The sequence below is a fragment of the Heterodontus francisci genome, chromosome 20, assembly GCF_036365525.1.
Source record: "Heterodontus francisci isolate sHetFra1 chromosome 20, sHetFra1.hap1, whole genome shotgun sequence".
Taxonomy (NCBI): Eukaryota; Metazoa; Chordata; class Chondrichthyes; order Heterodontiformes; family Heterodontidae; genus Heterodontus; species Heterodontus francisci.
The window spans coordinates 18,404,200-18,420,649 of record NC_090390.1 but is presented as its reverse complement, the minus strand read 5'-3'; the positions used below and the strand labels follow the sequence as shown (position 1 = coordinate 18,420,649).

Sequence of the window (16,450 nt, the reverse complement as noted above, 5' to 3'; positions counted from 1 at the left end):
TAAAGATAACCCATTATTCGGATACAGCTCTTCCTGTCAGTCTTGGGCTCCATTTTACCTTGGCTAGATACCTTCTCATCTCATTAAAATTAGCCCTCTTCCAATCTAGACGTTCTATCTTATTTTGTTCCTTGATTTTCTGTACTACTAGTCTAAACCTTATGATACAATGATCACTCTTACCCTAGTGTTCCCTAACAGAAACTTGGTCCACCTCATTCCTCAGCACCAAATCCAGCAATGCCACCTTTCTAGTTGGGCTAAGAGCATACTGATCAAGGAGGATCTCCTGAACAGATTTCAGAAGTTCCTCCTGCTCCTTACCCTTTGCTCTAAAATTATCCCAGTCGATATTTGGGTAATTAAAGTCGCCCAATATCACCTTATTCCTCTTTTCTACTTCTATATGCTGTTGCCCATCTCCCTGCCAATTCAGTTTAAATGCTCCCGAATCAGACGAGTGAACTTCCCTGTGAAGATATTAGTCCCAGTCCTGTTGAGGTGCAACTTGTCCCTTTTGAATAGATGCCTTCTGCTGCAAAACTGGTCCCAATGCCCCAAGAATCGGAAGCCCTCCCTCTTGCACCATGCTTCAAGCCACGCGATGATCCCCTCTATCTTCCTATTTCTTCCACTCTTGCTAGTGCTTGGTACCGGGAGTAATCCAGAGATTACTATCTTCGAGGTCCTATTCTTTAACTCCCTCCCTAGCTCCTGAAATATGACCGTAGGACCTCAATACCTAGTGTCTCTGTGTTGTTCCAAACATGTCCCATAACGTTTGGCTCACTCCTTCCTTCCCTCTCCAGAATATTCTGCACCCTCTCCATGATGTCCTGTACACTGGCACCAGGGAGGCAACACATCATGTGGGACATTCAATAATGGTTACAGAAATGCCTGTCTGTTCCCCTGACTATGGAATCTCACTCACACCCCTCCCCCACCACATTTCTACACTTTGCTACTCCATCCTGTACAGTCCCTTGCCCATTGGTGCCATGATCTGGTCTGCACTCCTTCAGAGTATAGTCACTCCCAGAGGCCTGAGTACCTGTTTGAGAGGGGCACACACCCCAAAGACTCCTGTACCTCCTGTCTCTTCCTAATCTTCCAGATGGCTACCCATCTGTTACCCTGAACTCCTACTGCATGTGGGGTGACTACCTGCTGGAACGTACGATCCAGGAAACTCTCCTGTTCCCTGATGCTTCAAAGTGATTCAGCTGCTTGAGCTGAAGCAGCTGGAGACACTTCCTACACACATCGCCCAAGACACATGAAGTGTCCTAAGGTTCCCATATGGCGCAGGAATTGCAAGCAATAAGTCGCAGCTGCCCATTCATGATCTTAAAAAAAAACCTCTATTCCCTTTCTGAACAATCTGTTTAGTACCCTGTTTAAAATATCAGTTTTAATTAATATCTCCACTTCTTCTCTGTGCTAATCTTATCACAACACTTACTGTTACACTACCCTGTTTGAATATTTTTAATTCTCAGCTCCTAATTTGAAACAATACCCTCCCTGTTGGTCTCGCTCGCTGTCTCCACCACCGCTTTTTTAAACTTCCATTCGGTCTCCTTCAAAAAGCAGTGAACTCACAATGTTCACTTGTCCTGTGACATCACTTCACGATGTATCCCTGCCTCTCGGCACTGATCCTGTTTCTCGCTGTGCTTTGCTGCTCTGACGTTGCTGCTGTTTCTTGCGCTGTTTTCAAGGATTTCTCTTTCCCGCTGTACTTTGCTGCTCTGTCGCTGCCAGTGTCTCCCATATTTGTTTTTAAAGGCTCCTCCCTCCTGCTAAGCTCTGCTGCTCTGCCATCATTGTTGCCGCTCCTGCCCCATTCTGAACCCAGGGGTACCGATGCCAATTGTAATAACTCTGCTAGTTGAGTTTCACTAACTCAGCAAGGCTGGTAGTTGAATTTGGGCAGTGCTGGCATGTGTGGCTGAGTTCTGTGCTGGTGTCATAGTCATACAGTAATACAGCACAGAAACAGGCCCTTCGGCCCATTGTGTCTGTGCCAACCATCTGCTAAGGGAAAAAGTTTCTTCCTATCTAACCTATCAATGCCCCTCATAATTTTGTATACCTCAATCATATCTCCCCTCGGCCTTCTCTGCTCTAAGGAAAGCAACCCTAGCCTATCCAGTCTCTCTTCATAGTTGAAAAGCTCCAGCCCAGGCAACATCCTGGTGAATCTCCTCTGCACCCTCCCCAGTGCAATCACATCCTTCCTATAGTGTGGTGCCCAAAACAGTACACAGTATTCCAGCTGTGGCCTAACTCGCAACTTGTATAGCTCCATCATAACCTCCCTGCTCTTATCGCAAATTTTTAGATTAGATTAGATTTGAGATACAGCACTGAAACAGGCCCTTCGGCCCACCGAGTCTGTGCCGAACATCAACCACCCATTTATACTAATCCTACACTAATCCCATATTCTTACCAAACATCCCCACCTGTACCTATATTTCCCTACCACCTACCTATACTGGTGACAATTTATGATGGCCAATTTACCTATCAACCTGCAAGTCTTTTGGCTTGTGAGAGGAAACCGGAGCACCCGGAGAAAACCCACGCAGACACAGGGAGAACTTGCAAACTCCACACAGGCAGTACCCGGAATCGAACCCGGGTCCCTGGAGCTGTGAGGCTGCGGTGCTAACCACTGCGCCACTGTGCCGCCCCTATATTCTATGCCTCGGCTAATAAAGGCAAGTATCCCATATGCTTTCCTAACCACCTTATCTACCTGTGCTGCTGCCTTCAGTGATCTATGGATAAGTACACCAAGGTCCCTCTGACCTTCTGTACTTCCTGTACAGTCAGTCTTACGTCGGTAGTGGGCAAGTTATTGGAGAGAATTCTGAGAGACAGGATTTATGATTATTTGGAAAGGCATGGTTTGATTAGAGACAGTCAGCATGGCTTTGTGAGGGGCAGGTCATGCCTCACAAGCCTTATTGAATTCTTTGAAGATGTGACAAAACACGTTGATGAAGGAAGAGCAGTGGATGTGGTGTATATGGATTTTAGCAAGGCGTTTGATAAGGTTCCCCATGGTAGGCTCATTCAGAAAGTAAGGAGGCATGGGATACAGGGAAAGTTGGCTGTCTGGATACAGAATTGGCTGGCCCATAGAAGACAGAGGGTGGTAGTAGATGGGAAGTATTCAGCCTGGAGCTTGGTGACCAGTGGTGTTCCACAGGGATCTATTCTGGGACCTCTGCTCTTTGTGATTTTTATAAATGACTTGGATGAGGAAGTGGAAGGCTGGATTAGCAAGTTTGCCGATGACACAAAGGTTGCTGGAGTTGTGGATAGTGTGGAAGGCTGTTGTAGGTTGCAACGGGACATTGACAGGATGCAGAGCTGGGTGAGAAGTGGCAGATGGAGTTCAACCTGGAAAAGTGTGAAGTGATTCATTCTGGAAGGTTGAATTTGAATGCAGAATACCGGCTTAAAGACAGGATTCTTGGTAGTGTGGAGGAACAGAGGGATCTTGGGGTCCATGTCCATAGATCGCTCAAAGTTGCCACCCAAGTTGATAGGGTTGTTAAGAAAGCGTATGGTGTGTTGGCTTTCATTAACAGGGGGATTGAGTTTAAGAGCCGCGAGGTTATGCTGCAGCTCTATAAAGCCCTGGTTCGACCACACTTGGAATATTGTGTTCAGTTCTGGTCCCCTCATTATAGGAAGGATGTGGAAGCTTTAGAGAGGGTGCAGAGGAGATTTACCAGGATGCTGCCTGGACTGGAGGGCATGTCTTATGAAGAAAGATTGAGGGAGCTAGGGCTTTTCTCATTGGAGCGAAGAAGGATGAGAGGTGACTTGATAGAGGGGTACAAGATGATGAGAGGCATAGATAGAGTGGATAGCCAGAGACTTTTTTCCAGGGCGGAAAGGGCTATCACCAGGGGGCATAATTTTAAGGTGATTGGAGGAAGGTTTCGGGGAGATGTCAGAGGTAGGTTCTTTACACAGAGAGTGGTGGGTGCGTGGAATGCACTGCTAGCGGTGGTAGTAGAAGCAGATACATTAGGGACATTTAAGTGACTCTTGGATGGGTACATGGATGATAGTAGTATGAAGGGTATGTAGGTAGTTTGATCCTAGAGTAGGTTAAAGGTTCGGCACAACATCGTGGGCCGAAGGGCCTGTACTGTGCTGTACTGTTCTATGTTCTATGTTCCTGGGTCCTACCATCCATTGTATATTCCCTTGCCTTGTTAGTCCTCCCAAAATGCATTACCTTACACTTCTCAGGATTAAACTCCATTTGCCACTGCTCCGCCCATCCCACCAGCCCATCTATATCATCCTGTAATCTAAAGCTTTCCTCCTCACTATTTACGACACCACCAATTTTCATGTCATCTGCAAACTTACTGGTCACACCTCCTATATTCACGTCTAAATCATTAGTGTACACTACAAACAGCAAGGGTCGCAGCACCGATCCCTGCGGTACACCACTGGTCACAGGCTTCCACTCGCAAAAACAATCCTCGACCATCACCCTCTGCCTCCTGCCACTAAGCCAATTTTGGATCCAATTTGCCAAATTGCCCTGGATCCCATGGGCTCTTGCCTTCTTAACCAATCTCCCATGCGGGACCTTATCAAAGAACTAGGTGAAAGAACTTGGGAAGCAAAGATCCTTCTGCATAGGATGAAGGAACAATAAATGATTACTGCAAACTGCCTGGTGCAGATGAAAAATAAGTTGCTGGTAATGGGGGAGAAAGGAAGCCGACAGCCATTGTCTAGAATGCTTTTTGTACAGCTGAGTGGGCCCCTTGGTGCACTGTTTTTGGCAAATGCGTATGTGAAGTTCATGGAAAATCATCATTTTTGTGTCTGTAAAGCAAATCACTGAAAAATCCATGCAGGTAGAATATGGTGTCATCCATAGGGACACCCAACACTTTACTAATACCAGAGAGATGAATTATGGCTTGACAGAATTTAGCTTCATTACTCCCTCCCACTGAGTGTCTGGATGAGTGCTGAAGTTTTTCTTATTCATTCATGGGATGTGGGTGTCACTGGCTAGGCCAGCGTTTATTACCCATCCCTAATTGCCCTTGAGAAGGTAGTGGTGAGCTGCCTTCTTGAACCGCTGAAGTCTGTGTGAGGTAGGTACATCCACAGTGCTGTTGGGAAGGGAGTTCTAGGATTTTGACCCAGCGACGGTGAAGGAACGACAATATAGTTCCAGGTCAGGACGGTGTGTGACTTGGAGGGGAACTTGCAGTTGGTGGTGTTCCCATCCATTTGCTGCCCTTGTCCTTCTAGTTGGTAAAGGTCATGGGTTTGGAAGGTGCTGTCAAAGGAGCCTTGGTGCATTGCTGAAGTGCATCTTATAAGATGGTACACACTGCTGCCACTATGCATCGGTGGTGGAGGGAGTGAATGTTCGTGGATGGGGTGCCAATCAAGTGGGCTGATTTGTCCTGGATGGTGTAGAGCTTCTTGAGTGTTGTTGGAGCTGCACCCATCCAGGCAAGTGGAGAGTATTCCATCACACTCCTGACTTGTGCTTTGTCGATGATGGACAGGCTTTGGGGAGTCAGGAGTTGAGTTACACCCCACAAGATTCCTAGCCTCTGACCTGCTCTTGTAGCCACGATATTTATATGGCTACTCCAGTTCAGTTTCTTGTCAATGGTAGTCCCTTGGATGTTGATAGTGGGGGATCCAGTGCTGGTAATGCCATTGAATGTCAAGGGGAGATGGTTAGATTCTCTCTTGTTGGAGATGGTCATTTCCTGACACTTGTGTGGCACGAATGTTACTTGCCACTTATCAGCCCAAGCCTGGATATTGTCCAGGTCTTGCTGCATTTCTACATGGACTGCTTCATTATCTGAGGAGTCGCGAATGGTGCTGAACATTGTGCAGTCATCAGCAAACATCCCCACTTCTGTACTAGTGATTGAAGGAAGGTCATTGATGAAGCAGCTGAAGATGTTTGGGCCTAGGACACTACCCTGAGGAACTCCTGCAGTGATGTCCTGGAGCTCAGATGATTGACCTCCAACAACCACAACCATCTTCCTTTGCGTTAGGTATGACTCCAACCAGCAGAGAGTTTTCCCCCAGATTCCCATTGACTACTTTTGCTAGTGTTCCTTGATGCCATACTCGGCCAAATGCTGCCTTGATGTCAAGGGCAGTCACTCTCCTCACCTCTTGAGTTCAGCTCTTTTATCCATGTTTGAACCAAGGCTGTAATGAGGTCAGGAGCTGAGTGGCCTTGGCGGAACCCAAACTGAGCATCACTGAGCAGGTTATTGCAAAGCATGTTTGGGATGGCACAGTGGCGCAGTGGTTAGCACCGCAGCCTCACGGCTCCAGTGACCCGGGTTCGATTCTGGGTACTGCCTGTGCGGAGTTTGCAAGTTCTCCCTGTGACCGCGTGGGTTTCTGCTGGGTGCTCCAGTTTCCTCCCACAGCCAAAGACTTGCAGGTTGATAGGTAAATTGGCCATTGTAAATTGTCCCTAGTGTAGGTACGTGGTAGGGGAATTGAGGGGATGTGGTAGGAATATGGGATTAATGTAGGATTAGTATAAATGAGTGGTTGATGGTCAGCACAGACTCGGTGGGCCGAAGGGCCTGTTTCAGTGCTGTATCTCTAAATACATAAATAAGTGCTGCTTGATGACACTGTTGATGACACCTTCCATCACTTTACTGATGATTGAGAGTAGACTGATGGGGTGGTAATTGGCCAGGTTGGACTTGTCCTGCTTTCTGTGTACAGGACATACCTGGGCAATTTTCCACATTGCTGGGTAGATGCCAGCATTGTCGCTATACTGGAACAGCTTGTCTAGGCGCATGGCAAGTTCCGGAGCACAGGTCTTCAGTACTATTGCTGGAAGATTGTCAGGGCCCATAGTTTTTGCAGTATCCAATGCCTTCAGTTGTTTCTTGATATCACCTGGAGTGAATTGAATTGGCTGAAGTCTGGCATCTGTGATGTTGGGGACTTCAGGAGGAGGCCGAGATGGATCATCAACTCGGCACTTCTGGCTGAAGATTGTTGCAAATGCTTCATCCTTATCTTTCGCACAGATGTGCTGGGCTCCCCCATCATTGAGTTGAAGCAGCTAAAATCGCATAGACTACCAGTACAGAGCACTGGTAAGCTGCCTCCTGCTTCACCAGCTAGGGCTACCGTACCCATTTAGAGGGCAATCTGGAGGTGAGTGGGAGGAATCCTGGGTCCTGGCAATGAGTCTTTTTCAGGTTCCAATAAAGCATCATAATGCAAATCTGGGTGGCTTGTGCCGATGTGGGCTGGCTGGTTTTTAGTTAATTAACACTTGGCTTTATTTAGGGCTCTAAATAATTAACCCTTCCTCATCCAGGTGCTACAGATTTATATACTAACCTCTTCTGGTGTATGATGTAAAAACATGCCCAAGATTGACCTGTTTACATTCATGTCAATCTTAAAAATATCTTGGCTTTCAGACTTTAAAGCAACTCTTTAAAGCTGTTCTCAGCCAATGAAAATCTTATTTTTAAAGTTTTGCTCCCAGTTTTGCTCCCAATTTTCAAGTGGACAGTGGGGGCACTGCCCAACAGGTGATGAATACAGATTCAGTCATATTCCAAAGGGAATTGGATAAATGTTTGAAGCAGCAAAAATTGCAGGGTTACAGGGAAAGAGCAGAAAGGGACAAACTGGAATGCTCTTTCAAGGAGCTGGCACAGACTCGATGTGCTGAATGGCCTCCTTCTGTACTGTACGAGTCAGAGATGTTGTGGTTTGTGTCACTTTGTGGACCTGCTGGTCTATGTCTATGTGGAATGGTCGGTTTCTGTCGGTGTGGACTTACTGGCTTGCGTCGGTGTGGATTTGTCGTCCTGCATCAATGCGTCGGCAACCATTTTTACCTGAAGAGCCTTTTTTAAAAATAAATGCCTAAAATTAAAAACTATTGGGAGCTGCAAGATGAAAATTCGGCATTTCTAATCTAAATGCATAGCAAATTTCCAAGTGTCTCTGGTAAAATGGATAGTTTACATCTAATAAAATACCTGCGTTGAATTGATGTATAAATAGGAAAAAAATTGGAATTAAATTAGACCTAACTCTGAATTATTGCGTTTTTTGCGCCCTTTTTATTTTTTTTTCTTTGTATCTCCAGTATATGCCTGTTCAGGTTTTATGCATCAATTTGCATGAATTTTCAAAAAAGAAAATGTAAAAATGGTTTTTACCATTTACTTTGTACCAGATTACTTTAATGAAAAAACAGCATGTTTCCACTTTGAATAAAAAAAGTAATAAGAAATTTACATATAAAACTGTTTTTTGTTTGTGCTTTTATGACAGATCTTGTGGTAAATGGATTTTTCTTTAATGCTGTCAGTAAAGTCATCTTTAAAACAAACTTTAAAGATGCTTAGGCTACTGATTCTCATGTCTGCAGAGACTCATCGACAGGTTTGCGGCTGCCTGCAATGAATTTGGCCTAACCATCAGCGTCAAGAAAACGAACATCATGGGACAAGACGTCATAAATGCCCCATCCATCAATATCGGCGACCACACTCTGGAAGTGGTTCAAGAGTTCACCTACCTAGGCTCAGCTATCACCAGTAACCTGTCTCTCGATGCAGAATTAAACAAGCGCATGGGAAAGGCTTCCACTGCTATGTCCAGACTGGCCAAGAGAGTGTGGGAAAATGGCGCACTGACACAGAACACAAAAGTCCAAGTGTATCAAGCCTGTGTCCTCAGTACCTTGCTCTACGGCAGTGAGGCCTGGACAATGTACGTCAGCTAAGAGCGACGTCTCAATTCATTCCATCTTCGCTGCCTCCGGAGAATCCTTGGCATCAGGTGGTAGGACCGTATCTCCAACACAGAAGTCCTCGAGGCGGCCAACATCCCCAGCATATACACCCTACTAAGCCAGCGGCGCCTGAGATGGCTTGGCCATGTGAGCCGCATGGAAGATGGCAGGATCCCCAAGGACACATTGTACAGCAAGCTCGTCACTGGTACCAGACCCACCGGCCGTCCATGTCTCCGCTTTAAAGACGTCTGCAAACGCGACATGAAGTCTGACATTGATCACAAGTTGTGGGAGTCAGTTGCCAGCGATCGCCAGAGCTGGCGGGCAACCATAAAGGCGGGGCTAAAGCATGGCGAGTCGAAGAGACTTAGTTGGCAGGATAAAAGACAGAAGCGCAAGGGGAGAGCTAACTGTAACAGCCCCGACAACCAATTTTATCTGCAGCACCTGTGGAAGAGTCTGTCACTCTAGAATTGGCCTTTATAGCCACTCCAGGCGCTGCTTCACAAACCACTGACCACCTCCAGGCACTTACCCATTGTCTCTCGAGACAAGGAGGCCAAAGAAAGAAAGATTCTCATGATTTAAGAAAAAGCTTCTAATAGCACATTCAGAATACATTGTTATCTCAGCGATATTAGAAACAATAACAGTTGCAAAATCTGTTCTCTGAACCAAAGGCATTATTTATAACCATGGTGTAGCTATGCCTGACCAGATTTATTTAGAGCATGATGATGCTTTTTGTTTAAACAATCATTTGAAACCATAAAGTCCAGCATAATGATAAGCCTTTTATTCCCAATAAAAACACAGCTCTTACTTTTCTTGACTTAATTTTTTTAGGCTTTTTTCATGTTAATGTGATCCAACTGGAAAAGGTTGGGAGGCGCACATGAGATATTAAAGAGCCGCAGGTTGCCGACCCCTGGTTTGCGTCAGTGTGGGCCGCTCGGTTTGCAGCGATGTGGGCCCACTGGCTAATGTGTGCACAAGTTCCCACAAACAGTATTGCGATAACAACCAGATAATCTGCCTCAGAGAGGCTGGTTAAGGAATAAATGTTGTTCAGGACGGCAAGGAGAACTTTTCTGCTTTTCAAAATAGTGTCATTATATTTTTAATGTCGTGATTGGGCAGATGGATCCTCAATCTATCGTTCAGTCCAAAAGATGGTACCTCTTGCAGTGTTGCACTCCCTCAGTACTGCACTGCCTTGGCAGTCGAGATTTTGTGCTTGAAACTCTGGTCATGAATGCACAACTTGTGACTTGGAGATGAGAATCCTACCCGCTGAACCACAACTGACATTGTACATCACATTGTATGTTTAGACTATTGTCTGTTTATGTCAGTGAACTTTAAATAAATGGAAATAAAAATTTGGGGGCGAGGAGAAAGCCTTTCAAAGGGACTCCAAAATTCAAAGGTGGAGGTTATTGTAATGATGAACTGGAATTAGTGTCATAGAGAGATACAGCAACGAAACAGGCCCTTCGGCCCACCGAGTCCATGCCGACCATCAACCACCCATTTATACTAATCCTCTATTAATCCCATTTTTCCCCCTCACATCTCCACCTTCCCTTAATTCTCCTACCACCTACCTACACTCGGGGCAATTTTTTACAATGGCCAATTTACCTATCAACCCGCAAGTCTTCAGCATGTGGGAGGAAACCAGAGGAAACCCACGCGGTCACAGGGAGAACTTGCAAACTCCGCACAGGCAGTACCCAGAACCGAACCCGGGTCGCTGGAGCAGTGAGGCTGCAGTGTTCGCTACTGTGCCGCCCCTAATGAGGCAGATTTCTTTGCATTTCCTATACACTTCTGTGAATCTAATTCTTGCAGATTGGTGCAATGTAATGTCATTTAATAAAGCAATAAAGAACATTTTGCACCATTGCCTAGTACTTTGCATTGTCCTCCCAACTACAGAAGCCAGATATGGATTATGGCGCCCATAGACTTTCAGTCCTAAACTTTGGATGTTTTACATTGCAGATGGAAGTGCTGGGGAGGGAATTAATTTAATATTGTGTATTTCTAACTTACTACAAGGCCTTACATGTTAATTTCTCAAATTTCAGATTACCAGTATCTGTTCTTGGCACCCAATCGTTACATTTTCCACGGCGCAGAAGTCTACTCGGACTCTGAGGGAGATGAGGGTTCATCTTCTGGCAATAGTGTTAGCGACAATGAATCCTGTAGCAGCAGAAGTGTTGGTGACGGGGAAGAGGAGAGTGATATTGAAGAATTTTATCATGGAATAGAGGAAGAAGCTGGAACTCCGTATGGAGCCGAAGGGATGTACTTTAGGGCTGAAAGTGAGCATTTTGGAGGTGGCGAAGTATTGAGTGAGTCAGTTGAAAACCCCGTGCAAGCTGAATGTGAAGATGCTGATTTGTTGGAGTAAGAGGCACAATTGCATGATGCTGTTATTATTAAACTATCCACCAGCATTAGCCCACTTTTAGGACATTTTCTATAGCCAGTAAGCTGTCCTGGACTTACAGTGGCTGTAATGATCATGCAGAACTTCAGTCTGAAACTTCTAGTTCAGTCTCTTATACACTGAAGACACTAGGCCACCTTTACTAACTACTTTTCACTGAATACGGTACCTTTACCAAATACAAATTTTGCATATTTGGACAACTGTTTAACACTGAGTTCATTGACATTGCCTTTACTGTAAACTTTTATTTTTATGATGGGGACAGATTCTCTTCCCTGCCAAGATGTTACACTTTGTTTTACTTTTTTTAGTTTCGATTTAAATGCTTTGAGTTGTACAGCTATTTAATACAGTTCCTCAAAAGCTAAAATGAATGTTCTGTACATATTTTTGTGTATGCTTGTTCAAAAGCCATTTAATTGCTGAAAAGGATAAAAGGGAACAGGTAAAAAGACCAAAGAACAGTGGAAAATCTCAATGACTAGAGCTGCAACAGAAGTTCAAGAGGTTCTGTCTGTTGCAGTATTTATTTTCGAGCAGTGGGTGGTTTGTTGAAACATATTACATATTTTTTTCCAGTTTGTATCTTCTCTCGTGAAACACTGGCTCTGATGTTTTCTATGAGATGAGCTGGCAGCTAATTTATACACCAAGGTTACTATTTTTCATTGAGCTTAAGCTGTATATTAGAAGCTAGTAAGTACCTTTTGAGGCATACTCAAGTTGAGTGGATTTCAGAACAATTTTACAATATGTAGCACTTGTAGTTACTTGCTGCCTTATAGAGATTTGTAGGGTTTGCTCCTGGTGCCAGTTCTGCTCAGACCTGGTTCCAGGTTCGGTATGTAGCAGATTTATGTTGTTCCTTGCATTTTCTTCCTGTGGAAATGAGATGTAAAGTGTGTAATTTAAAAAAAAAAGCTGAACTGTTTGGACACCATTGCAGAATTGAAGATGGAACACTGAATAACACTGAGCTGTAGTTGCTGCTGATGTGTCTACATTCTAATACCCCATTGTATTGGAAGGCTAAATTATTTCTTTAAGTTTTTTGATATATTGTTAATTGCATGGAATAAGCATAGTGGTTTAATAAAACCTTAAATAACCTATACTGCCAAATATGAATTATGCAAATTTTCATATACACACACAAATCTTTTGTTTTGTTATAAAGAGGGTCCTTTATAAAGTGGTCCAGCACTGAGACTCTGATTCTATATTCTGCAGAACAAATAGTTTAAGTACAGTATATAGTCTTCTGGCACATTGAAGAAAACTTTGTTTAGACATTAAAATGGGTGTATTACATTTTGATAAGAATTTATAAGAAAAATCTAGTTGAGGACATTAGAAATTTGTAAAGGGTTTTGTTTTGTAGTTTTCCTATTCAGTGAAAGAACTAAAGGTTTTGACTTATTTTTGCACGCTACAAGAATTAAACATGACCATTCAACACTTCTTCTGAATTTGGCTTGGAGATAGAATTTCTCTCACCTAACTCCATCCACACCTGGACCACTGCCATTTTGCAACGTCTGCTGTTATTTTACTCAAAGCCTGTTTCAATACTGTATAAATATCCCTTTTATTCTAGTAATATTGTACCTTGATTTCCACAGATGACGTTCACTGTTCTTCAAATGTGTAAAGCTCTACCCAGTTATTATTGGGGTGGGGGGGGTGGGGGGGGGTGTGGTGAGAGATTAGAAGGAGAGGTATGGTTAAAAATTGCAACAATAAAAACAAAAGTTTGGCAAAACATGACTAAATGCTTTTCAGTGGTGCTGGGCTTTGCTTTGACAGATGCATATGAGAAAAACTCTGATAACCTCAGTTATCTGAAGGTAATGCAGCACCGTGGCAGTTTTAGTTCTGCATGTTAAGTTCTTTTTGTTCTGCAGCTGAGAGACAGCAGAGGCCTCTACTGCCCATGTCCAGTCTAGTTTATTTTGGAATAGTGGGATAATTTGTTCGCATAGCACAGCTTCAAGCTTTTTATGTCGATTTCCCAGGGCAGACAGCACTGTGGGTCACTACCTGTGCAGACCGCACAGCATTCCACATTGATATCATTGAAGAATTTTTGTAGTAGCGTGATCTAATTTATGGTCAACAAAATTTGATGTTTTGAACATAAGCTACAATCTTATCTATTATTTTGCAGTACGGTGTTCAAATTATTTCTCTGTCCTTTGTACATACTGAATGATTAATGTATTCAACTACTTTTTATAAGGAATGGTTATTAAAAGGCAACTTGTTTTCAGATACAAAAACAATTTCATATTTACAGTTTTGGGTCTTGATTTTTATGTATTTAACATCCACAAATTGAATTTGCGAACTTTTACAAAAAAAAATGCTTTTTGAAATAAGAAAAGGATTAATGGAAATGTTCTAATTTAAACTGAATTTAAAATTTCAAAAGCTTGTTCCTGTTCCATATACCACAGTCTCTGTTCTCTGTGCTTCTCTTTTAAAGATGTATTTGAATGGATAATATATTGCAATAAATCTCCTTGGTAAATTATTTGGCTTTAGATTCATTAATTGAAATTGCTTTTGAAAGGGCTATATTGATGTATAGAAAAACCATTAATTTAGTTCTGAATTTAACCATTTCCTTTGCAGTTGATAGTTTAACATTTTCTATCAGTTTTTTTCATTATATAGAAGAATCTGTTGCTGAATGTTAGTACATTAAAATTTGTGTAATTTTGCTACATATGTTGCTATCCACTGTATTTGTTCAAAATGTTTGTGAAGATGCAACAAAAATAGAATGTGTTCAACATAAATTGGTTTGTTATTCCAAACCTATCTTTATTTCATTTTCTTTCCCAAGTGAGTGTTTTAGAAATTAATCTATAATGGAATATAAGAAAAACTGTTATTCTAATTCTAATATGGTGATTTCATTAACCTCTCTGCATTCAGATTGAAAATGGGATGTGCCACAAAATTGCATAATTGGACAAACTTCAGATTTTGCAGAAGGTTGCACCTGCTGACAACGAAGCTGCAGGGGGCAAGCTTCTCACCTCTGTGCATTTCTAGCTATTTTTCCATGACATCATATTGAGCAACTGCAACCTCTTCAACTTCTAAGCCATGCGGCAGTGCACTTGTCCCGTAAAGAGTAATGGCCAAAAGCAGAGCGAGGCCGTCCTGCAAGTGATATGACAGCAGGGCTACCAATTATGGTGATTTTATGGAGTCGGTTTTTAAGACATGATGAGACCTAGAGCCAGTTAATAGCGATTTTGTATCCATAAGGTGTGTTTCAATGAAATCCCTCCAGAATTTTTTTTTAACTTTACGAATCTCAGTTTTTCCACTGGCACTGCTCTTTCTGCTCATATTACTACCTTTGTAATGTACTCTTTTATTTTAGCTGGGGTTTTGCAAGTCACAGGAAGAAAGATTTTTTTTATTCATTCACGGAATGTGGGCATCACTGACAAAGGCCATCCCTAATTTCCCTTGAAAAGGCGGTAGTGAGTCACCTTCTTGAACCGTTGCAGCAGTTTTGATGTGGCCTAGCAAGCCATGCTGTTATTTCAGAGGGCAGTTAAGAGTCAACAACATTGCTGTGGGTCTAGAGTCGCATATAGGCCAGAGCAGGTAAAGACAGCAGATTTCCTTCCCTAAATGAAGGAAAGTGAATCTAATGGGTTGTTATGACAATCTGTTAGTTTCATAGTCATTGTTAGTAATACTAGTTTATTATTCCAGATTAATTTAATTTACTGAATTTAAATTCCCCAGCTGCTGTAGTGAGATTTGAACTCATGTCTCTTGGATCATTAGTCCAGACCTCTGGATTCCTAGGCCACAATGCTACCATACCATAGCAACTGAATGCAGTGTAGTCAGCCCATTTGTAATCCAAGCCTACTGCTCCAGGTGATTATAAACAAGAAGACAGCTTTTAAGATGAAAATGGAGCATTTTTGTCTATAATTTCTTCCTGCTGAAGGTGCAAATAAGACTGAAATTAGCCACTGCCACTTAATTCTGCAGGTTGCAGGGAATATACATTGCAGACTTGTTTATGTGTGGATGAATTGCTTCCATTTGCATTGGATAGGAATGTCTCTTAACAGGTCATTCAAAATGTTTGAGAACTAATCTGTGGGTTAAGCCATTCCGTTCACATACGAGCATGCTATGGGGAACTTTACAGTTCAGGTATGTATGGCAGCACTATTTGTACGGGCATAGCCTGTAACTGGTTTGACCAACGTAGATTTTTAAAAAAAAATAAATCATTTTGTTCAGTTCTAGTTATTTTTCTGTGACATCCTATTCAGCCTTTTCAGTTTCCAACCCTTGCATGAGTCCTGCAGTAAGGACGGTGTTGGTGCACTTGTCCTGGAAAGAGTGACGGCCAAAAGCAGAGTGATCTCCAGAATCAGTCAGCTAGAGTTGAGGGTGTGCTGCTGCGTGGCTGGCCACTGCTCAGTGTAAGAAGGATGAATCAAGAGATGAGGTGGCTCACTGTGGGGAGGGTGGTCCCTGGGACAAGAAGTGGCAGGTGTGCATGTGGGGCTGCTTGCGTGAATTGGAGGGGGTGGAGTGAGGAGTTCACTCTGTCTGTTTCCAACCCCTCTCTCCGGAGGCTGGTATTGGTATTACAGAATAAAGCTCACTCTACATTGTCGCATCAAACCCTCCCAGGGCAGGTTGGATACTGGGTAAAGCTCCACCTACCCTGTCCTGACACACACTCTGGAGCAGGTGCTGTACTGGGCATGGATAACTGCAGCACTTTTCTTCACTGTAGCCAGTATGTTCCACAGTGCGAGACAGCAGAAGTAGTTTCCATATGAATCCCAAGGTCCAGAGACACCTTTCCAATCCAAGTCGAACAGAGCAGGAAAGACCAGGATTGTCTGAATATCAGCCATAGCTCAGTTGCTAGTACTCTCGCCTATGAGTCAGAAAGTTGTGAGTTCAAGGCCAAATCCAGATTTGAGCACAAAAATCTAGGATGACACTCCAGTGCAGTACTGAGGGAGTGCTGCACTGTCTGAGGTAAAGGCCTCCTACCTGATGACATACTGGATTGGGTCAGGTTGCACTTCTGGGTCTAGCATTTGGGGTCAGCTCCATTACAGGTAAGTGGCTCCACTGTTAATGTAATTTTT

At 43.3% G+C, this 16,450-nt stretch overlaps 1 protein-coding gene across 2 annotated transcripts in view; it reads left to right on the top strand.

Annotated features, from left to right (window-relative positions):
• Positions 1-13,830, top strand: part of sirt1 (sirtuin 1) — a 36,741-nt gene extending 22,911 nt beyond the window's left edge. For both annotated transcript variants that reach the window (XM_068052418.1, XM_068052417.1), the window contains exon 9: positions 10,927-13,830. In XM_068052418.1, the coding sequence (XP_067908519.1) occupies positions 10,927-11,255 (329 nt within the window). In that variant the 3' untranslated portion in view covers positions 11,256-13,830. The remainder of the gene's footprint in view (positions 1-10,926) is intronic.
• Positions 13,831-16,450: the final 2,620 nt, after the last annotated feature.